This window comes from Dasypus novemcinctus, chromosome 7, assembly GCF_030445035.2.
Source record: "Dasypus novemcinctus isolate mDasNov1 chromosome 7, mDasNov1.1.hap2, whole genome shotgun sequence".
In the NCBI taxonomy this organism is placed as follows: domain Eukaryota; kingdom Metazoa; phylum Chordata; class Mammalia; order Cingulata; family Dasypodidae; genus Dasypus; species Dasypus novemcinctus.
The window spans coordinates 66,262,836-66,285,593 of record NC_080679.1 but is presented as its reverse complement, the minus strand read 5'-3'; the positions used below and the strand labels follow the sequence as shown (position 1 = coordinate 66,285,593).

The window sequence follows — 22,758 nt, the reverse complement described above, 5'->3', positions numbered from 1 at the left end:
GGCGAGCCAAAATGACTTGGTGGTTGAGCATCAGCTTACAACACACACACACCACACGCTTTCAAAAATTATATGCTCTATGATTACATTTATATAAAATTCAAAACTGGGCAAAACCAATCTAAGCTGTTGAAAGTCCAGATAGCGAGGACAGCAATTGGAAGGAAGGGGGCACAAAGGATATTTCTATGGTGCTAATAATATTCTTGTTTTGGGTGCTGGTTTCACACGTGTATTTTATAAAAATTCTTCAAGCTTTACACTTATATCTTCATTTTACTGTACATATGTTATACTTTGATAATTAGGTTTAAAATAGAAAAAAATCATAAGGGAAGATTTTTCAGTATCAAGTATATCATCCACTTTCTTAGAGCTAGATTATTAGAGTTACAGGTGTCCAAAATTCATTTGTTTGCACTTTCTGAGGTTTGTAAGAACTAATAATTTCTGTGTTCTTCCTGGTATTCATGTAGCCATGGTCATGTGGTAATGCCATTGATTTATGGGTTATTTAAATAAGTGAATTGCTCTACAATGTTAAGTTGTGTGAGTCGGGTAGAGATCACTTAAATGTGAAGAGGTATATGTTTCCTTTCTTAATGAAACATTTGGAATTCTTATGCCATCACAGAACAGAGAAACCATGCCTATAATTTAATAGAATTTGTATTGATGATGCCCTGAGTTTTTAATAGTTAATAACTTATCCAGTAAGTTTCCCAATTTTTCTGACATATTTCTAGTATTTCCCAGCCTTTGTTTATGTATGACACATGCACACATTTTTAAATGCCAGCTGTGTGAAAACAGTGATAATCGATGACCCAACCACTGCCCTTCAGGAAACTTAGTGTTCAGGTGAGAAAAGAGACATTAATTTTCACAGTGTGAAATATGGCATTATGGGGATGTCCAGAGTGCTTTACTCTTTTTAGAAGGAATCTGATAAAGGATGAAGAGGGTTAGTAATGAATATTGAGTGGAAGTACTTCAGAGAATTGTTAACACGTTAGCTGAATCTTGAAGAACATGTAGAAGTTAGCAAGAAACATGAAGAAGGAAAGACATTAATTGCAGAGGGATAGCTTAAAGCAGGGGTTCCTAACAAGGGGACTGTGAGCTTGAACTGGAATTCAAAACATTCTTGTGGAGACATGTTGGTGTGGGTGTGATATATTTATTAAATAATGCACAGGATAGTGTGGACTTAGTAAAGGGTTCATGGTTTTCACCTGGCTGGCAAAGAGGTCCATGGCACAAAAAAGTTTAGGAACCCTTGGCTTAAAGTAAGACACAAAACAGTGGTGGGTGTAGACACCTGCTTGAAGGCAAATGTGGCTAAAGCAAGGGAATAAGTTACACAATGCAAAGTGAAGCAGGGGTGAGCTCTTGAATGCCATTTACACCATGCAGAGAAGTTGGAACTCTATCGGCAGTCACTGGAGAACATTAAGTAGGCACATGACATTATCAGGTTTGTTTTTTGGAAAATTACCTTCTAGCAGTGCGGAAATTGGATTGGAGGAGAAGGACTTGAGACAGAGAAAACAATTATGGAGTATAATAAAAGTTAACTCAGATGCAGTCATAAAATTTTCAGATATTTATTTTTAAAAATCTTCATTGGAACAGCTCAAGCTAAATAATAATATTATAAAAACGAAGAGAAATGTGCCTTTCTTACTCCCAGGCAAAAGTGGTTCCCTTATCTGGTCCCCAGAGTCCTTCATTCCTAACTCTTCCCATGTATTCACAATGTTTGTTTACAACTCTACCTTTTGCTACATAAGGCGTACAAGGGTGGGAAGTGTGTTTTTAATTGTTTTTGCTTTGGGAGCAATGAACATGGTGCCCAATTTATAATATAGGAGCTGTTAAATTATAGTCCATCAAACATTCATGCATTTTCAAGTAATGCTCAAAAATCACTACACCTCTCCCTTTTCCCTCCATCTCCTGATAACTGTTAATCTACTTTCTAGCTCTGCTAATTTGGTATTTCTAATCATTAAGTGATATCATACAATGCACGTCCTTTTGTGCCTTGCTTATTTCACTGAGCATAATAGCTTCAAGTTTCTTCCATGTTGCAGCATGCTTCATAACTTCTTTTTTTTTTTATGGCCAGATACTATTCTATTGTGTGCATATATAACATTTTGTTTATTCATTCAGTTGTTGATGGACACTTGGGTGGTTTCCATCTTTTGGCTAATATGAATGATGCTACTATAAATATTGGTGTGCAAGTATCCATTTGAGCCCCTGTTTTAGCTTTCTTTGGGTATATACCTAGAAGTGGAATTGCCAGGTCATGTGGTCTATACTTAATTTTCTGAGGTACTGCCAAACTATCTTCCACAGGCATGTACCAACTTTACATTCCTAATAGCAATGCATTAGAGACCCAATTTCTCCATGTTCTTTCTTACACATATTTTTTAAAGTTTTAAAAATAATAACCATCCTTATGGGTGTGAAGTGGTATCTCATTGTGGTTCTGATTTGCATTTTTGTAATGGCTAATGATGTCAAGTATCGTTTCATGTGCTTTTGGCCATTTGTATATCTTTGCTGAAGAAATGCTTTTTTAGGTCCTTGGCCTATTTTTCAATTGGGTTGTCTTTTTGTTGCATTGTAAAAGTTCTTTATAAATTCTGTATATTAAACCCTTTCCACTATATCATTTGCCACCGTTTACTCCAGCTCTCTGTCTTTTCACTTTCTTGATAATTTCCTTTAAGGCACAAACGTTTTAAATTTTTATAAAGTAAAATTTACCTGTTGTTTCTTTTGTTGCTCATGTTTTTGATGTCATATCTAAGAATCCATGGCTGAGTCCCAGGTCGTGAAAATTTGCCCCTATGTTATCTCATAAGAATTTTATGGTTTTCAATCTTACATTTAGGTCTGATCTATTTTGAGTTGGTTTTGTGTATGGAATGAGGGAGGGGCCCAAATTCATTCTTTTGCATGTGGATATCCAGTTTTCCCAGCACAATTTATTGAAGAGACTACTCATTACATGTACTCTGTACCCTTGTTGAAAAATCAATTGGCCATAGATGTTTTGGTCAAATTTATTCTTTTTCAAAATTGTTTTGGCTATTTGATGTCCCTTTTAATTCCGTATGAATTTAAGGATCAGCTTTTCCATTTCTGCAAATAGACTGCTGGAATTTTTAGAGGGATTGCCATGAATCTGTAGATCACTTTAGGTATACTGATACCTGTTTCAGTTTGCTAAAAGCTGCCAGGAACACTATATAAGAAATGGGTTGTCTTTTACAATAGGGAATAAATTAAGTTAAAAGCTTACAGTTCTGAGGCTGTAAAAATGTCCAATTCAAGGCATCTTTAGAGATGCTGTCTCACCAAAGGTTGGCTGCTGGCAATCCTGGACTCATGTTACAAGGCAAGGCACAATGGCAACTCTGCCAGACTCTGCCTTTCTCTCTAGGCTCACTGTCTCCCTGAGCTCAACCTGTGGGTAATCAAGCTCATAGCTCATCTCTTCCTGGGCCTCTTCTCTTGCCTCCACTGTTCAGCTGCTCTGCTGATTGCAGCCTCTGGGACTTCTCTCCCTGTCTTTTAGAGTTTCTTTCTGTCACTCCAGCTTTTTTCTGTGTCTGCAGCTTTTTAGTTCTCCATTTATAAAGGACCCCAGTAAGCAGATTAAGACGTACTTGGATCCCGCAATCTAACCAAAGACCCTTAACTGAAGCAATCTAATCAAAAGTGATCTAATCAAAAGGTCCCTTAACTGAATCTATCAAAAGATCCCATCTATATCAGGTTTACAGACACAAGAATGAGTATCACTTTAAGAACAGGATTTCCTGGGGTCCACAAAAGATTCAAATAGGACAATATCTTAACAATACCAACTCTTCCTAACAGTGAACATGGGGTATCTTGCCATTATTTAGGCCTTCTTTCAGCAGTGCTTTGTAGTTTACAATGTGAAGTCTTTTATACCCTTACATTTATTTCTTGATATTTTTTCTTTTAGATGCTATTGTAAATGGAATTTTCTAAATTTCCCTTTCAGATTGTTCACAATTGATATATATAGAATCACAATTGATGTTCATGTGTTGCATCTTGTACCCTGCATTTTGCTGAACTTCTTTATTAGGCTGTAATAGTTTCTTTATTGATTCCTTTAGATTTTCCATGTATAAGATCATGTCATTTTCAAATAGAGAGAGCTTTATTTCTCCCTTTCCAATTCAGATAATTTTTCTTTATTTTTATTGCCTAATTACTTTGGCTAGAAATTCCAGAACAATAATGAATTGCAGTAATGAAAGCAGACTCCTTGCTCAATCCAGATTGTAGAAGGATTCAAGTCTTTCACCATTGAGTATAGTCTTAGTTGTATGTTTTTTTCATGTGGAGAAAATTCCCCTCTATTCCTAGTTTTCTGAGTGATTTTATCAAGAAAGAGTGCCATATTTTGCCACTGTTTGCCTTTTCTATGTATATTGATAATGTGTCTATCCCTTCATTCTATTTATGTAGTGTATTGCATTGATTTTCATATGTTGAAAAAATCCTTGCATAAATCCCATTTGGCCATGGTGTATAATACTATTGGATTCTGTTTGCTAGTATTTTATTAAGGATTGTGGCATCTATATTCATAATGGAAATTGGTCTGAAATTTTCATGTCTTGTGATGTCTTTACCATTTTTGGTATCAGAATAATGCTGTTAATGCTCATAGCATAAATTAGAAAATGTTCCCTCCTCTTGCCTGTTTTGGGAGAGTTTTAGGAAGGACTAATGTTAAATCTTCTTTAAACATCTGTTAGAATTCACCAGTTACCCCATCTAGTTCTGGACTTTTCCTTGGTGGAAGGTTTTTGATTATTGATTCAATCTCAGTACTTGTTACAGGTTTGTTGAGGTTTTCTATTTCTTCTTGAGTCAATTTAGGTAATTTGTAAATTTTTAAGAATTTTTCCATTTTGTCTAGGTTATCTAATTTGTTGACATACAATTTTTCGCAGAATCTCTTATCATTTATATTTCTTGAAGGTCAGTAGTGATAGCATAATTTTGATTTCTGATTTTAATTGTCATTTTTTCCCTTTGGCTAAAGATATATGTCAGTTTTATTGATTTTTTTTTTTTTCAAAGAACCAATTTTCCTTTGTTTTGTTTATTCTCTCAAATAGTTCCCTACTCTCTATTTCACTTACTCCACTCTAGTTTTAATGATTTCCTTACTCCTATTAATTTGGGTTTAGTTTGCTCTTCTTAGTCTAGTTCCTCAAGATATGAAGTTAGATTATTAATTTGAAATAACTCTTCTTTTTGAATATAGACTTTCTTTGGTATTAATTTCACTCTGAGGACTACCTTCACTGATTTCATAAGTATCGGTACGTTGTGTCTTCATTTACACTTGTCTCTATTTTCTAATTTCCCTTGTGATTTCTTTTTTAACCCATTGATTTTTTGAGAACATGTTGTTAATTTGCTCATATTTGTGATTTTTTCCAGTTTTCCTTCTGTTATTGATTTCTAGCTTCATTCAACTGTGGTCAGATAAGTTACTTAGTATGATTTTAATATTTTTAAATTTGTTGGGACTGATTCTGTGCCCTAACATATGGTCTATCCTGGAGAATGATCTATATGTATTAGAAAAGAATGTTTTTACTGCTTTTGTTAGACCAAGTGTTCTATAATATGTCTGTTAGATATTATTGGTTTATGGTGTTGTTCATTTCCTGTATATCCTTATTGATCTATTGTCTAGATTTTCTGTCTAGTTTTGGGAGTGATATATTGAAATCTCCAACTACTATTATAGAACTATTTCTCCCTTCAATTTTGTCAATGTCTGTTTCATATATTTTGGGTCCCTATTGTTAGATACATATATACTTATCATTGTTAAATCTTCTTGTTTAAACAGACCTTTATCTATATATAAAATCCTTTCCCTCTTGAAACAGTTTTTGTCTTAAAGTCTATTCTGTCTGATATCAGTATAGCCACCCAGTTCTCTTTTGGTTACTATTTGCATGAAATTTTTTCCATCCTTTCACTTTCAGCCTGTTTGTATCTTTGGATTTAAGATGAACCTTTTATAAACAGCATGTAGTTGGTCATGTTTCTTTATCTGCTTTACCAACCTCTGTCTTTTGATTGGAGAGTTTAATCCATTTACATTTAATGTAAGTATGAAGACAGCAAGACTTTCTTCTGCTATTTTGCCAACTTTTTTGTAGGTCTTGTAACATTTTTGTCCCTCCATTTCTCTATTACTGCCTTCATTATGTTTAGATGATCTTATATAATGAGCCATTTTGAACTACTTCCCAGTTTCTTCTGTGTAGATTTTTTAGATATTTTCTTTATGGTTACTACAGTGACTAAATTAGCATCCTAAATCTATTATAATTTAGGTTGTGTTGATACCAACTTAACTTCACCAACCTACACGTATTCTGTTTCTGTATTCCTCTATTCCTCCACTTTATTATTCCTGTCACAAATTACATCTTTATGTATTGTGTGCCTCATAAAGGTTTATGCTCATTCTATGCTTTTGAATATTAAGGCAAATAAAAAGTAAAAAGAAATGAAAAATGCAATAATACTGCCATTTACATTTACACATATATTTACTTACACCTGAGGTCTTTGTTTCTTCTTCCAACTTTGAATTACTCTCTAGTGTCCTTTTGTTTCAACAGAGACTCCCTTTAGCATTTCCTATAAGATAGGTCTAGTGGTAATGAACTCCCTAATTTTTGAAGGACAGCTTTGCCAGTTTTTTATTCTTGGATAACACTTTTTTTTTCTTACAGCACTTTAAATATGCCCTCTGTCTATCTTCTGGCCTTCATGGTTTCTGTGGAGAAATCAAATGTTAACCTTCTTAAGGATCCCTTATATGTGATGTCACTTCTCTCTTGCCATTTTTAATATTCTGTCTTCATCCTTAGCACTTAACAGCTTGATTATAATTGGTTTCACTGCAGATATCTTTGGGTTCATCCTGGTTGGTGTCTGTTGAACATCTTGGACTCAATTATATTTGTATCTTTCATCAGACTTGGAAAGTTTTCAACCATTATTTTATCATATATCTCTTCTGCACCTTTCTCTCTCTACTCCCTTTGGGACTACTATGATGTGTATATTGATTAATATTTTGGTGTCCACAGGTTCCTCAGTCTCTGTTCACTCGTTTTCTTTCTTCAGACCAGACTATTTCAAATGTCTTATCTTCAAGTTCACTGATTCTTTCTTCTACCTCCTCCAGTCTGCTGTTGAGTCACTATATTGTATACTTTATTTCAGTTATTACACTTTTGAGTTCCAGAATTTCAATTTGGTTTTTCTTTATAATTTCTACTTCATTATTTATATTCTTATTTTATTCATATATTGTTTTCCTGATTTCCTTTAGTTTTTTTCCATGTTTCCCTTAACTTCATTGATCCTATGTAAGAGAGACCATCTAAAATCTTTGATTAGTAATTCTAGAGACTGTGCTTTCTTCCAGATAGTTTTCTTCATGTGTAAATGTGTTTCTCTGAGAATCTCGTGGAATAGCAATGACACAAGTCTTCACTGAGTAGTAACATTATTGTTGTTGTTATTGTTATTATTATTATTATTATTAAATATGGGGTAAGTGAGGCTTAGAATTTCTAAATGACCCACCCATAGGAGAACTAGTGGAATAGGGGCCAGGACTTGAACTCACCTACGTGTATGGATTTACAGAAATCTGCTCTTTATGCTTTGCAGGATAGTGAAGCATTTTGCAGTTCTGTTCTTAATTGGGCCTAGTTATTGGTAGAGGTGACCAGTCTGTGCCAGAAAAAAATTCTAATGCAACCAATTCCAGTGCCACCAACTTGCTGAGTGTAGCAGTCCTTCCCCATACTTTGTTTACTTTCACCAAAATATTCCCTCTATTCTCTTATTCTCCTTTTCTCCCAATTTCCTCCATTTCCCCCCTTCAGATTAGGCAGCAGCTAGTTCAGTGTCTATTCAAGGAGTCAAAAGAAAGAAAAGAAACAATTGCTTTTCCTAGGAAAACATTGCAAAATAATGAGTAAAATGTGTTAAAATTGCAGAGGCAAGAAGTTAAATAGAAAACAAGTAAAACAGAGAAGAGACTAAATATAACTAATTAAAAACAAACTTTTGGGGGGTGATAGCTGAATGAATTTATCTGGAAGAAGGGAAATTAAGATTTCTTTTAAACATGAATTTGCATCTTCTTGCATGGGGTCAGCCTATGGATTTTTAAAAAATTTAATACTTTATTTCTGGGGTAAATACTGTATATATGAGAAGATCAGATTTTTATTTCTCAAACCTGTATTAAATAATATTTAACCTTTAGGCCACATGAAAATAAAACCTATCTTGCTGTTGGGAATATGAAGACATTAATGCTGAATGTGTCCTTGTTTAATGCTGGAGATGATGCATATGGAACAACTCTTCATGTCAGATTACCTACAGGTTTTTACTTCATTAAGATTTTAGACCTGGTAAGTATTGAAAACCACAACTACATGGTACTACATAATGTTTTGCTTAGTTTTTTAATATAAACAGCATAATCCATTTAATCAATTTGAGTTGTATATATTTGGAGTATTGGTCTTAATAATTAATTGGTCATAATTAATATGCAGTCTTTTCACATAGAGTTCAGTAATTTTGAGATGTCCTCCATGCCTGTGCTCAGTCAGAATGTCAAGTTCCTTGGGCTTAGACTAAGAATAAGACACAGCTTCCTGCTTCCCAGTGCAAGCAGGAGAAAGAAACAATTGGCCAATTATCCAAGCAGGCTGCTTGGGTACCGTTGCATTTCTCACTGTCACATCCTCATCCAGTGCTGTGATGATGCTCCTGTTTGTTGGAATCCTTGCACAGTTGTCCTCCATGCTGGGTCTCCCAGAATTACTGCTCTTATTTTAAGTTCATACACCAAGCCTTGATCTCAAAGTCTCTTCAGCATGCCAGAACCAGAAATCCCAAGATTATGAAATCCTGATGTCAAGCCAGGTTGCCAGCAAGTTTCTCTTTTCTCACAAAAGTTTGGAAACTTGTAAACCTTTTCATACCATCATACTTCAGCCATGAGCACTTAAATTCATCAGAGAGATAATAACAAGGTTGAATTTCAAAGAGAAGAGCCTCAATCCTTTTCTTCCAGGATGCATCTCTCTCTTAGCAAATTTACCTGTCATCCAGAGACCACCACTTCATGCCAAGGGCATTTGAAAGAAGCTTTTGATCACTGACATGTATCTATTATATTATACCCTTTCTTTAGAAAACTTGGAGCTTATTTTCAATAATAAGAGGGGAAACTCAACCATTCAGAGAATTCTTAAAAAGAAATTCCCTCATAGTTGACTTGCTAACCCACCCAGCAAATTGCCAATATTTTTTAAACAAAGGCATTTCTTTTCTCCCATTACAACTATCATGATTACAGTTATTGTGAATAAATGCCTTAAGCACATTCTCATATCTAAAACACAGGAGGGCCAGTGAGTACTGACCTTATGGATTCCTTGCTTCATGATTTTCCCAGTAATTGGACTTTGGATAAAACAGGGAACACACAAACAGTGATAAAACCTACAAGTCCAGGAATTATTTTGTGGAGAATTTATGCGAATATTAGTATAGGCACACACACATACACACAGATATATGTATATATATGTCATTTCTTTATATTTATCCCAAAAGTAAACAGAAAATAGTTTTCTAGGAAAATAAACACTTTGGGGATGATTTTCCTTTCAAAAAACTATCCTTAAACATATGCTACAACTTTCTTGTTCCCTTCCTATCCAAACAAGTTTTTTCATTTTTCCATTTAGGAAGAGAAACAAATAAACTGTGAAGTAACAGATAATTCTGGCATCATAAAACTTGACTGCGGTATTGGTTACATATATGTAGATCATCTTTCAAGGGTAAGCATTTAGCACTTCATAGTTGTGTTTACTAACATAAATATGTTTTTATATATTTATATTAGATATATGATAGTTATATATTAAATATATATATTTAATTGGGGTCAGTAGCTAAGCAACTAAATAAAACCTAAACTTAAAACCAGCTGGACTTGAAATCTTTGAGATTGTGTTTATGTTCTTGACAACATTCACTGTAAAAAAAAGGGTGTGCATGTTTATGGCAAGATGGAAATGTGAATGTGTCACGGAATTCTGTTGCCCCTGCTCCCCCTTACCCAACACACACCCCAGGTGGTCCTATCTGCCAGGCATGTTACCTCTGTTATACAAAAAGGTGTTTTTGGCAAGAGTCCTCACTCAAGTTGTTAAAGCATTTCTAATTTTGTCAGTCTGGACCTGCTTGCCTTTACAGGCAGAGAAGGCTTTGTCTCTGAATTTTACTTATGGAAATGCTTGTACATAAAACTTTTGCCACAAACTCAACAGTTTCCCTGTACCTTACTTTCAAGGAAGATGTGCAGATGCCTCAAGAACACAACTTAAATTCTACATTTCACAGAACATAAACTGTTAAGACATAAAATAATAAGATTATTAAAAAAATATTTTTGATTTTGGAAAAACATGTTTTTTTCCCCTCTGCATTTTACAGATAGATATTAGCTTTCTCCTGGATGCAAGCTCAATCAGCAGAGCAGAAGAGGACCTCAACATCACTGTGCACGCCACCTGGTATCTTTCACTATGGAAAAAATAATTGTACTAGAAGTAAAGTACCCCCTATCTTTGGTGTAGGGCATTAGGGAAACCATGTTCCATTAAATGTCTATAGGAGAAAACTTCTATTGCATGATATGTTGAAAAACAAACAACTATACAGCAGAGAAGTAAATGACAGTAAAATAATGAAAGCAAAGTTTTGCTAATCCCATCATAGAAGATTTCTTATTATCACATCTGCTTTTATCCCCATGCACGTCTCTAAAAAGTGTTATTTGAAAAAACCCCTAGTAGGTATATGTGGTTTGCAATAATTTCTGTCTGAAGATGATTTGTTGTGCTTAATGAATTCCAACAGTGTTTTCTATTTGTTTCTGTAGTGAAAATGAAGGGGAAATGAACAATGTACAGCATAACAAAGTGACATTAGCAATACCTCTAAAGTATGAGGTTATGCTAGCTGTTCATGGGTAAGTAGGTGTTGAGACTTCTTGTAAAATTGGCTTTATAAAGGGATGATTTTAGTTCCATTGATTTTTACATGATCAGTACAGCATTAAAAAGTTAAGCAAAGATGCTGTACTGTTTGTCTCTTAACAGTTACCCCCAGTATTACAATCCCTTGCTTAGTTGTTCATTATTCTAACCTACTTTTTTCACTGAAATGACATCGAACTACATCAAACATCTCCTGCCCAGACAGAGGAGATTTTGTACTGGAGGAGCCCCAGGAAGACTCTACAGCTACCTACAGCCTCCCAGTTGTACACTTCACTGTTCCAGGGGCACTGAAGTTAGGCAGTGCTTACTCAGTTGGCATGATCAGATTCAATAGTCATGACAAGTGTGAAGAACAATGAACTGTAAGCTTGGCAAAATCACCACTCTCCAGAACCTTTGTCTACCTATGTGGCACATGAATTGAGATAGAAAACTGTTGGCTGCAAGGTGCCCCTTGCCCATGGCTTTGTACCTGTGACAATATAGAGTTTCTCAACCAAGGCCCAGGAGTGAGCATTCAATGATTCCTCATGATTTTAGTAATGAAGTGGAAGTTCTGAATCAAGAAGGAGATATATGGAGAAGGTGAAAGGGAGTTTAAGAAAGCCTTCAATCATATCAATGGAAATTACTCAGGCTGTTAGTACTTGTTTAAAACCACATTTTTAAAACAATGTAATATAGGAAATACAGAAAAAAATAGATAGATGAGCTTTTTGTTGTTGTTGCTCTAAATATAAATTATTCCTAATAATTTTTAACTACTCATCAAGATGGCACATAATTATATAGAATAAAATATTAGTATCTGAAAATGATGAAATTGAGCATGAAATTCATGACAGAATACAAACAGTGGGAAAAGGGGTAGGGAAAAGGGACTTAGAGTTTTAGTGAATAAGCAAATAAAAGTTGATTGCTTTGTTCCTGGTTCTCTCTCCTCCCTTCAGTGGGTTTCTTATGAAGAGTGCCCTCTTACTTTTCTTTTATTCACATCTCATACTATTTTGGGCAAGGAATGATCTGCCAGTTATTAAGCTGCCTAAATCTACAGTATTTGACTCTTTCCATTTCCTCTGCTGTTTAGTGGGTCCCTACTTTGGTATTACTAGTTATTAACTGCCAAATATGAACAGCCTGTAGAGTAGGAATTTCCCTCAAAAAATATTTAACATTCATTACTGACCAGACATGTGCCTAATCACAATAAAAATTTAACCATACATATCAGTGTTTGAATTGTTCCTCCAGACTTGGAGTTAATTACAAATAGCTGGCAGGAGTTGCAGAATGTGAAATAGTCAAAAATGATCAAGCTAGACAGAGGTATAGGAGGATATAAGAGCCCAGGGAAAAGCTAAAAATTGATCTCATATTCATCAGATCATTTAAGGGATGAAAGAGAAGGCACAGTCAGTGTAAACCAGGCAGTGTTAGGGAAGGCAAGAAAAGGATATTGGTGAGGACAGACACTGTCAGAGAATATGGCCCCCAATCTCCTTTCCTTTACAGTAAAATTCTCACCAGACCAAGAAACTGCAAAGTAGTCCATGGTTCCTCTTAAATATGCTATAACACAGACTATAGAGAGGTTCTTTATAATAGTTCATCAAATAAAATCATTTTTATCATTTTCAGTTAATAAAATTATCAATTCATAAAATAATCAAATTACATCTGATTTTTTTTCCTATTAGGTTTGTAAACCCAACTTCATTTGTTTATGGATCAAATGAGGAAAATGAACCTGAAACCTGCATGGCAGAGAAAATTAACTTCACTTTCCATGTGAGAAAAGTTGATTGTGTTGACACTTGTGCACATTGAATGTTACTGATGCATTGCCCCCCGGGGAAATCTGCCGGCTCCCAGTGTGATGTGGACAGGGCTGGCTGAGGGTGGAAAGGCAGCCACAGCACGTGTTCCTCTTGCCCTGTCTGCTTATATGCCCCCTTCTCTTTTTCCTTCCACTTGTCTGGACCCTGGTTCCCAAGCCCAAGTGACCTTACAGGACAATTGGGAAAGAGCAAGTAGAAACCGAAGAAATGGAGGTAACGCAAAACAGGCAAAGTGAATGGATGAGCTACATCTACTAAAGAGGCACACAGAAGGCTGGACAGGCCAAGGAAAGTCTTTAGATGCATATCAGTGAAAATCTGTTCATGGTTAAAACTTTATAAAAGCCCTACCATTACCATGTAAAGAAGGGTCAGACCTCCAAACTCTCCATTTAAGGCTGCTTGGTCAACCTTTCAAGCCATAGATATATGACTTGTGACAAGTGATTCTCATGTATCAATCTTTTAAAAAGTTAAATAGTATTACCATTGTTCAGAAATATTAAGGTACTGATATATGACTGAACATTTTTTTATGAAACATTTTTACTATTAAATAAAGATTTTCAAGTAGAATAAGATAGCATACACAGAAATGTTTTTTGAAGCCAAAACACTGCCTAAACAGTCTTAGTTATATAACAGTCTATAGCGGGATGCGGTTGTGGCTCAACTGACAAGAGTGTCCACCTACCATATGGAGGGCTCAGGGCTCGATACCCAGGGCGTCCTGACCCATGTTGTGAGCTGGCCCACGTGCAGTGCTGCCGCACTCAAGGAGTGCCATGCCACGCAGGGGTGTCCCCCGCATAGGGGAGCCCCACATGCAAGGAGTGCACCCCGCAAGGAGAGTCACCCCGCGCGAACAAAGTGCAGCCCACCCAGGAGTGGTGCCGCACACACAGAGAGCTGATGCAGCAAGATGACGCAACGAAAAAAGCGACACAGTTTCCTGGTGCCACATGACAAGAATGCAAGTGGACACAGGAGAACACACAGCGAATGGACACAGAGAGTAGACAACGGGGCAGGGAAGAAGAGAGAAATGAATAAAATAAATCTTTAAAAAAAAACAAAAAAACAGTCTCTAGGATCTGAGTCTAGATTATGTATGATATTTTGTAAGGCAATACTTTTCAAAATGTATATTAGAATCACTTGGGCTGCATATCCATAATGCAAATTGCTGGGCCTTGCTCAGAGTGACAGAAGAAGAGTGATCTTGGAATCCTATCGATTCTGTATATATTCAAGTTGTTACACTGGTGGTGTACACAGTCTTGAAATAACTAAGCCCTCTACTCGAAGACCCAAATAGGTGCTCTTCTCACAACCCAGTGGGAGTTTGTGTTCTGACAAATGGAAATGGAACTGGACTCCAGAAGGAATTACTTATGAATTTACAATTAATAGTTAACTAATATTTTTAAATTAATTTGCAATGGCGAGACTGGGACTGGAGGTATTTGCAGTCTCTTGACATGATAAATCTGTGGAAGCATGAAGATTTTCACAGCGGCTTAAATGTTAATAGCTAAACACAGATGCCTGATGACTACTGACATCAGGGAGAAAGAGCTTGTCCATAAGAAGAAGCACTGTTGGGTACCCACTACTGACCCTTTTTCAACTGCCTCTTGCTTCCATGGTTTTACACCTACTACCTGCCCTTAAACTCAGGGACCCTTTCTTTCTCCAACTATGCCATATACATTCAAAAGGTCAGTAAGCCATCCATTTCATTTGGGTATTAGACCACATCTGTTTTGACTTAGCTTTATAATTAAGCTCTCGGGTGAGAATATTTTAGTCAAAGAGAAGTTCTGTGCAACCCTGAAATATCACAATAATGAAATATTTTTCTTATGAGAAATGTTGTATTTTCAAAACTATTGTATTTTCTTTAAATCCCTATAACCTGCCTCTTTCTGATTTTTTTAGTGCATTATCTAATTTAAAAACATGTTTTTATTCACTTACTGCTCCTAACTATTCCTCTTAGCACATAGTGGTGTTTTAAAAGATTGCAGAATTTAGAATTAGAGTATGTGGGGTTTTATCCTAACACTTGTCACTTTTTAACTTTAATCTTGGACACACAATTAACACCTGTTAGAATTTTCCTTAGCTGGAGAAATGTAAAACGTTGGCCCTCCACATAGGATAGTTACAAAGATCAGTTGCATGGTTTTAAAATGTATATTGTTGATGTCTCTTCCTTAAGACTCTTTCTACAATAAAGTCATCATCCTGGACATTATGACCTAATCAGTACAAAAAAAACAGAGGAATAATGACTAGAGATTGAAATTATCAACAGACTCGAAGTTCTGATTGTCAATACTGTCTCTCTTTGTTGTGAAGTTTCCATCTACAAACCTCTTTCACCTAAAAGCTCACTGCTATCTGTACTTAGATTTATGGAAAACACTTGAAAATAATTTGTTTTTCGTTTCCAGGTTATGAATGCCGGCCATAGCATTGCTCCAAATGTTAGTGCAGAAATAATGGTACCAAATTCTTTTACACCCAGAACCAATAAGCTGTTCAACATTTTGGATGTCCAGGTATAAGTGTGTTCCTTCCACCCTGACCTTTGCTTTATATATATATATTTATAAATACTAAATAAATGTAAACCAATCACTTAGTAATATTACTAAAATGGAGCTTTCTATCAATTTATTTCAGTTAAACTTACCTAAGCTATGACTCCACCATACGTTTTAGTATATTTTGAATATTATACATTAGAATGGTAGAATTACAGTGAATCTCTACCTTTGATTTATGCAGTAACAGAATTGTGCTCCATGATCTTTGCTGAATAATTATTATAGGATACATTTATTTTGTGATGGGAACGCCTGGAAGTAATCTGAATACAACAGAGTTTGCCATAAAGCTTGAGGACACTGTTGAAAGATCAGGACTAAAGCCATTTTTGAGAAAGCATTATTCAAGTTACTACTTAAGATGGTATATGTTTTACCTTCCTAGATTCAAGACAAGCAATCAAAAATCAAACCTACTAAGTAGATTTGAGATCTGATTTCAAAAACTTTACTTGAATTCCAAATCTAGATTGTAGGACCTGCTGTTATAAAACATTATTGCTTTGTTTTGTGCCTAATACACAAGAAAGGTTTATATTTTCACATTGCCTTGATTCCTAAAAAGTTAAGGCTATTTTATCGGTTTAGGATTTATATCCAATCCTCTGTAATTTTGCTGTTGTTTGCTTGCTTATTTGTGGTTTCTCCACAAAGGTTTAATCTCTTCCAAATAAATCTGTGAACAAATATTTTCACAATTTTTTAAAACCATGTAGATTTTGTTCTTCTTTCCAATACTGAAAGATTAGATTTGTCTTACTTTCTGTTTTCATAGACTACTGCTGGGGAATGCCATTTTGAAAATTATCAGAGAGAGTGCACATTGCAGCAGCAAAAGGGTACAATCGAGACCCTAAAAGACTTATTCACATTCTTGTCAAAGACTGATAAGAGGCTATTGGTAAGTTTCGAGTCTTTGGTTTTAGTTTTTGCTTTCCAAAATAGACTAGAAAAACACTTAAAACCAAGAGTCAGTGTGTTTGAGTTACCTTGGTTTAGTGGTTAAAGAGAGATCATATTTAGGTAATATTTTTGTGTTCAAGGAAAAGGATGATTGGAAGCTTGAAATAGACTAATGGTTAAATATATATTATACAGTCCTATTATATACCAACCATAATATAACTCAGATAATTCAGGACACAAAGATGTTCTCTCTACCTAAGCAACCTTTGTAATATGAAAATTACTTTTCATTCATTTCGTCTCTTTGAATTTATGAAAATAAACTGGGTAAGCAATCTCATCTCTTAAATAATTCAGAATTTACAACAAACATAAAACATGTAATTTAGGAAGACTCAAATTAGGAGTCTTTTCATTCTGTCTCAGAAGATTAAGTTCATAAGAAAAATGAGAATATATGCTCTAGTTCAAAAACTTCCTGTGTTATGATTAATAAAACAAACATTTGTGTTTTGTAATAGCAAGGTAACTTTTAAATGCCACCAAGGGAAGCCGATCTTTAATTCCATATAAAATATTTTGCCCATCTTTCAAAAAAATGTTAGGTTTTAATGTGGCACTTTTGTATTCTTTTCAAGTATTGCATAAAAGCTGATCCACATTGTTTAAATTTCTTATGCAATTTTGGAAAAATGGAAAGTGGTAAAGAAGCCAGTGTTCACATTCAGTTGGAAGGCCGGCCAACTCTCTTAGAAATGGTAAGTCTAAAATATATTGATGACTTTGTGGATAAGTTTATAGAATCTAAAACTCACCAATTTTACATAGCCAGGTTGGTATGGAAGCATTCAAAAAATTAAACAAAGGTAAAACTTGGAGTAAAAAGCTAAAATTATATTTCCATTTATCACTTCAGGCATCTACATTGAGTGACATAGTTTTAGTAACTCAACAGATAATTCAGATTATAGAATAGACTACGGAATAATTAGGAGGTTTATTTTAGAAAGCATGCCTAACTGACTTAAGGTTCATAAGCAAAGAAATTGGCCACCTTAACATTTCATATAACCTTAACGATTACTCCAAACTGGTTTAAATTTTCCTTAAAAATCTGATATTGTTTAAGAAAGCTAAGAAGTAAAATTAAAACTTCAATAAAATCAAACTAAAACATTTAATTTCATCAGAAATACTATATGATACTATATACCAGTAGCACCATCTCCAAAGATCTGACAGTTAAAATGTCTCCAAATATTGCTGAATGTTCTCTAAGGGACAAAACTTTCCCTATTTGAAGACCGCTGCTTTAGATCTAGGTGAACTTGTAATTTATCTTTTACCTCTAAAATATTCTTTAAAGTATCTGCCTGGAAAGCGGACTTGGCCCAGTGGATAGGGCATCCGTCTACCACAGGGGAAATCCGCAGTTCAAACCCCGGGCCTCCTTGACCCGTGTGGAGCTGGCCCACGCGCGGTGCTGATGTGCGCAAGGAGTGCCCTGCCATGCAGGGGTGTCCCCGCGTAGGGGAGCCCCACGCGCAAGGAGTGCACCCCATAAGGAGAGCCGCCCAGCACAAAAGAAAGTGCAGCCTGCCCAGGAATGGCGCCGCACACACGGAGAGCTGACGCAGCAAGATGACGCAACAACAACAACAAAAGAAACACAGATTCCCATGCCGCTGACAACAACAGAAGCAGACAAAAAGAAGAACACGCAGCAAATGGACACAGAGAACAGACAACTGGGGCCAGGGGAAGGGGAAGGGGAGAGAAATAAATAATCTAAAAAAAAATAAGTATCTGACTGAAGAATATGTTTTTATCTCTCCCAATAATTGCACATATAAAAAAATCTCAATTTTACATATACTTTGAAAAGGTCCTCAGAGCCTGTGGAGTGCAAACACGTACTCCCAAGCTTCATGGTTTCTGGGTTATAAGCCCATTGATCTCATCCACTGATCTTATATTTTAAATCCAGAACAATTTGCACCAGAATTTTCCATTAAGGTATTAGGTAGACTGTATGTATTTGAGCAAAATAGAAACACTATTTAGAAAGAAACAGAAAAAGGCCCAAACAATTTGGATTAGGGGAAATGTTTATAAGGCAAAGAATGTTTTTATCTTGTCTGGGGATAAAATTTCAACATCCATGGAAAAATGCAATGGAAAACTAACAACTTACCACTTACTGAAGTCTAACAAATAATATTTAAATCAAAAGGTATATGCACAGTAGCCTTGTTTACTTCCTTTAGGCCCAAAGGAGCATTGTACAGCAGTTAATTACAAAGGGGGAAATATTTTTAAAAACCTCTAGACAATAAAGATCTTGAGGAATCATCCCCCCTCTCCCCAAAGATGGCTCCCTCGTGTTTGCTTGTTGTTGGTTTTTTCCTTAGGAGGCATCAGGAACTGAACTCAGGACCTCCCGTGTGGGAGGTGGGTGCTCAACCACTCCCAAGAGATTATTTTTAATATATGTTTTCATGAAATAAAATTATGCATCAGGCTATAGTGATCTCTCTTTTATTACACAGGATGAGACTTCAGCACTCAAGTTTGAAATAAGAACAACAGCCTTTCCAGAGCCAAATCCAAAAGTTATTGTATTAAACAAGGATGAGAATGTTGCACATGTAAGATTACCTTTTTTAGCTGGTACATTAAGATTGTAGGGAAACAGTCTTGCTGGGATGTTTATAATTACCTTCTATTGGGTGTGTGAGTCAGGAAATTGGATTGCAGCCAGATTATGAAGACCCTTGAATACTTCATAAGGGAAGTGAATTTGGTAACAGTAAGAACAGAATGTACTGGAGGAAGAATCAGACTTTCTGTTCACTGTTTCTAAATAGTTACCAGTGTTACTTATGGTGCTGCTAGAGACAGCAAGAGAATGAGGCAGATTGTTCTAAATATATTACTGGGGATTGTGGAGGGAATTCAAAGTAAATATGAAATTTCTAAACTGGTGGTTCTTTATCTTAAATTCTGTAGGTTCTACTAGAAGGCTTACATCATCAAAAACCCAAACGTCATTTCACTATACTGATTATTTCAGGTAGCTTGCTACTTGGACTCATTGTACTTTTACTGATTTCTTATGTTATGTGGAAGGTAAGCCTTTAATTACTACAATTAAGCCACTCAATGTCATTTTCTCAAAGCCAGTTTTTGGCTCCCAAGTTATTAGATGTATTTAAGTATTTGTAATGTTAAGATTCCTTAGTGAATATATTGATCTCACATTTCTCCTAATTTTGATACCAAAATCTTCATGCCTTCTCAATTTTTCAACAAATACTCAAACCATAACACTAGTTTTAAAAGAAGTTCTTTTTAAAAAGCATTTGGAAACTATTGTACATCATATAAAATCTCAATTTTAAAGAATGTGAGTATAAAATATTCATCTCATATGTATATACGTATTTATGCAATCACTTAAGCACTGAACAAAAAAATCTTTATATCAATTATAGCAAACTCTGTCCCATGTAACACTAAGTATAAGAAATACTGATGTTGACTAGATATTGAGTTCAGTATATTCATAACTATACACTAATGATTATGCAATATTATTTTCAGGCTGGCTTCTTTAAAAGACAATACAAATCTATCTTGCAAGAAAATAAAAGAGACAGTTGGAGTTATATGAACAGTAAGGACAATGATGCTGATTAAAGACTTCTTTCAAATTGAGAGAATAGGAAACTCAGGTTCTGCCAAGAAAACTTGACACTGTTTACAAGAAAACATGAACTTTGCTTAGACTTCTTCCATGTACTACTTTTATTCTTGACCTTGTGACATATTATAATGTGAGTGAAAAATCCAAGCAATGATTACTGTAAATAAATGCAAAGGTAATCTTTCAAAGAAACTTGAAATAACTGTGTATCTGAAATGAATCCTATTGAGAAAGTAAACTTTATTGGAGAAGTCTTGGACTTGAAATCTCTTTCCTTATAAGAAATACTTAACATATGTTGTAAAATAACACTGAAATTTCGAATATATCCTTAAGACTTCTTTAAAATATTTCTTGGAATTTTTCAGATGCCTGTTTACAGGTTTTCTAATGAATAAGATGACCATTATATTTCCTTTGATTTGACAACCATTTATTTGTCAGTCTATGAATATTATGGACCCAATGAGGAAACTTCAGACCTAACTTGTACACTGGTTTGAGTGGAGTGAATGACTTCTGGATAATTGTTTATATGATTATGAATTTTTTTCTCTTTCTGTATATATGTTTGTGTGATATAGATATAAATACATTAACCTTCCTATAACATGACTTTATCAAGGCTACAAAGTAAATTCAGAGACACCATAATTAGTCAATTTTTTTGTTTATAAAAACGAGTACAAACAGTACTTTATATTCTGAAACAAGATTATGAATGTTGCACTTTAGTATTTGAAATAGAAATACACCGATGTATGCAATGAAGTACAGAAAACTATACTTCACTAATTTAAAAAGTCGAAGCAAGCAAATACACAAGTATTTGTTTAGAGGTACCTTTTCCTCTTCAATATAAGCCTTAAATATGTATTTATCAGGACTATAAAAATACTGTTTTGCATTAGAAATGGGGAAACAAAATTAATTATAAGCTAAAGAATACAATTTGGCTTGTGTACAATGATGCAGCATCAATTTCAACATGATATGTTTGTGATAGCTGAAATATTTTTTAAAGTTTTTTGTTGATATTGTTACATAAGATGCTATTTTATAATGAACTGGATTTTAAATAATATTTATCTTTAAATGCCTTTTCATTCCATCACTTTTGTAAAATTTATTTCATGAATATGAGCTAAAATGCTGTTAATTGTAGTCTGTAATTTCATCTGGATTGTCCTACATAAATCTTTAATAAAGTTGTGGCAACATCTGTAAAAGGGAATGGTCAAACTGTTGATAAATTAGAGATCAGTCTTTACCATTATAGAAAATTCCTCTGCCAGCAACTACCCTCTTTCTCAGACTTCCTAATTCATTTGAGGTATTCATTTAGAAGTCTGTGATCCATGAGTGGGGTGATCCATGAGTGAAAAATACAAGAGATTTGCAGAACATTTTGAGCAGTGAAACCCAATCAGAATGAACAGGAAACCTGAACACAACCAGGTTTCAGTGTACCACTTACAAATACAAATATCACTAGATGTATTTCTATTTTAAAAGAATACTTCTTTTAACCAAAAGATCTATTTTATGCTTATTATTAAGTGTCAAGTAGTTCTTTCAGGCCAAGTTCTGGAAACCTTGATGAATAAATCAAGCCTAAATTTAGAATTGTCTTTTCAAGGATGACACTGAAGAAATTTAACTTTGGTTCTTTTCTACTCAGAAATGATAGGGCTGCAGGTATTTAGTACACTGAAAACAAAGTGGTATGTATGCCCTATGTCTTCCTCTCAGGTGCAGAAGGAACACTGCTACCTATTAGACCAGATTCTTCACAAAGATATGTTTTTGCCTAGTTTGAAATAAAATTAGATTTTAATTGTAAATAAAAACACTTTAAAAAAACCCGAATTTTCAATTTTCATAGAATATTTACAAAATATTGATTAACAAAATCAACTCCATAATCACTTTTTAAAAGATAATGGTTATTCTTTTTTGGCAAATAGTTAAGTATTGGACATATTTTGAAAAATGCTTCTATTTCTAGTTACTACCTCACCAGTAAAATTGGAGCACTCTCATGGAATCTGTGGTCTCTTCCTACCAATTTATAAGAAAGCTTAATATCAGAATTGATGATGCAAGCCTGAAAATGAAAGAAACCAAATTGTTTCACATTGGAATTAAAAATCATCATGATGCTTATGTTTATTATATTTATTTTTGGGTCCAAAAAAATACCTTCTGAAAGGCAGAATTCATTTTCATCTTCATTTTTAAGACCTAGAAGTTAATTTGTAGTAATAGCAAAAATAATTTTATTTTCAAAAAAAAGATATTTTTATTAGGATATCTGTTTACTGTGACCATGTTCTTTCATATTAAAATTCTCATTTTGCACACACTTATAAACAATTACACGTTGCTTTAGAATCATTCATTTCTTCCATGCTTCCTCCATAAAGACTGATAAGTCCTGGATGCAATCTGTAAAGAAGAAAATATGTATATTTTATTTCATCAGT

At 34.6% G+C, this 22,758-nt stretch overlaps 2 protein-coding genes across 5 annotated transcripts in view; one reads left to right on the top strand and one right to left on the bottom strand.

Moving 5' to 3' along the window:
• ITGA4 (integrin subunit alpha 4) overlaps positions 1-21,501 on the top strand; it is an 89,451-nt gene extending 67,950 nt beyond the window's left edge. The window contains exons 18-28 of the mRNA XM_058300551.1: positions 8,384-8,534; positions 9,885-9,980; positions 10,639-10,718; positions 11,087-11,176; positions 12,905-12,995; positions 15,505-15,612; positions 16,436-16,561; positions 17,205-17,324; positions 19,116-19,214; positions 19,576-19,695; positions 20,170-21,501. Of these exons, the coding sequence (XP_058156534.1) occupies positions 8,384-8,534; positions 9,885-9,980; positions 10,639-10,718; positions 11,087-11,176; positions 12,905-12,995; positions 15,505-15,612; positions 16,436-16,561; positions 17,205-17,324; positions 19,116-19,214; positions 19,576-19,695; positions 20,170-20,265 (1,177 nt within the window). The 3' untranslated portion in view covers positions 20,266-21,501. The remainder of the gene's footprint in view (positions 1-8,383; positions 8,535-9,884; positions 9,981-10,638; positions 10,719-11,086; positions 11,177-12,904; positions 12,996-15,504; positions 15,613-16,435; positions 16,562-17,204; positions 17,325-19,115; positions 19,215-19,575; positions 19,696-20,169) is intronic.
• The window catches only part of CERKL (CERK like autophagy regulator), a 198,448-nt gene continuing 196,615 nt past the window's right edge, over positions 20,926-22,758 (bottom strand). For 3 of the 4 annotated variants that reach the window (XM_004476869.5, XM_004476870.5, XM_004476873.5), the window contains one exon: positions 20,926-22,720. In XM_004476869.5, coding sequence (XP_004476926.2) covers positions 22,639-22,720 — 82 coding nt within the window. In that variant the 3' untranslated portion in view covers positions 20,926-22,638. The remainder of the gene's footprint in view (positions 22,721-22,758) is intronic. The other variant, XM_004476872.5, reaches the window with a different exon arrangement.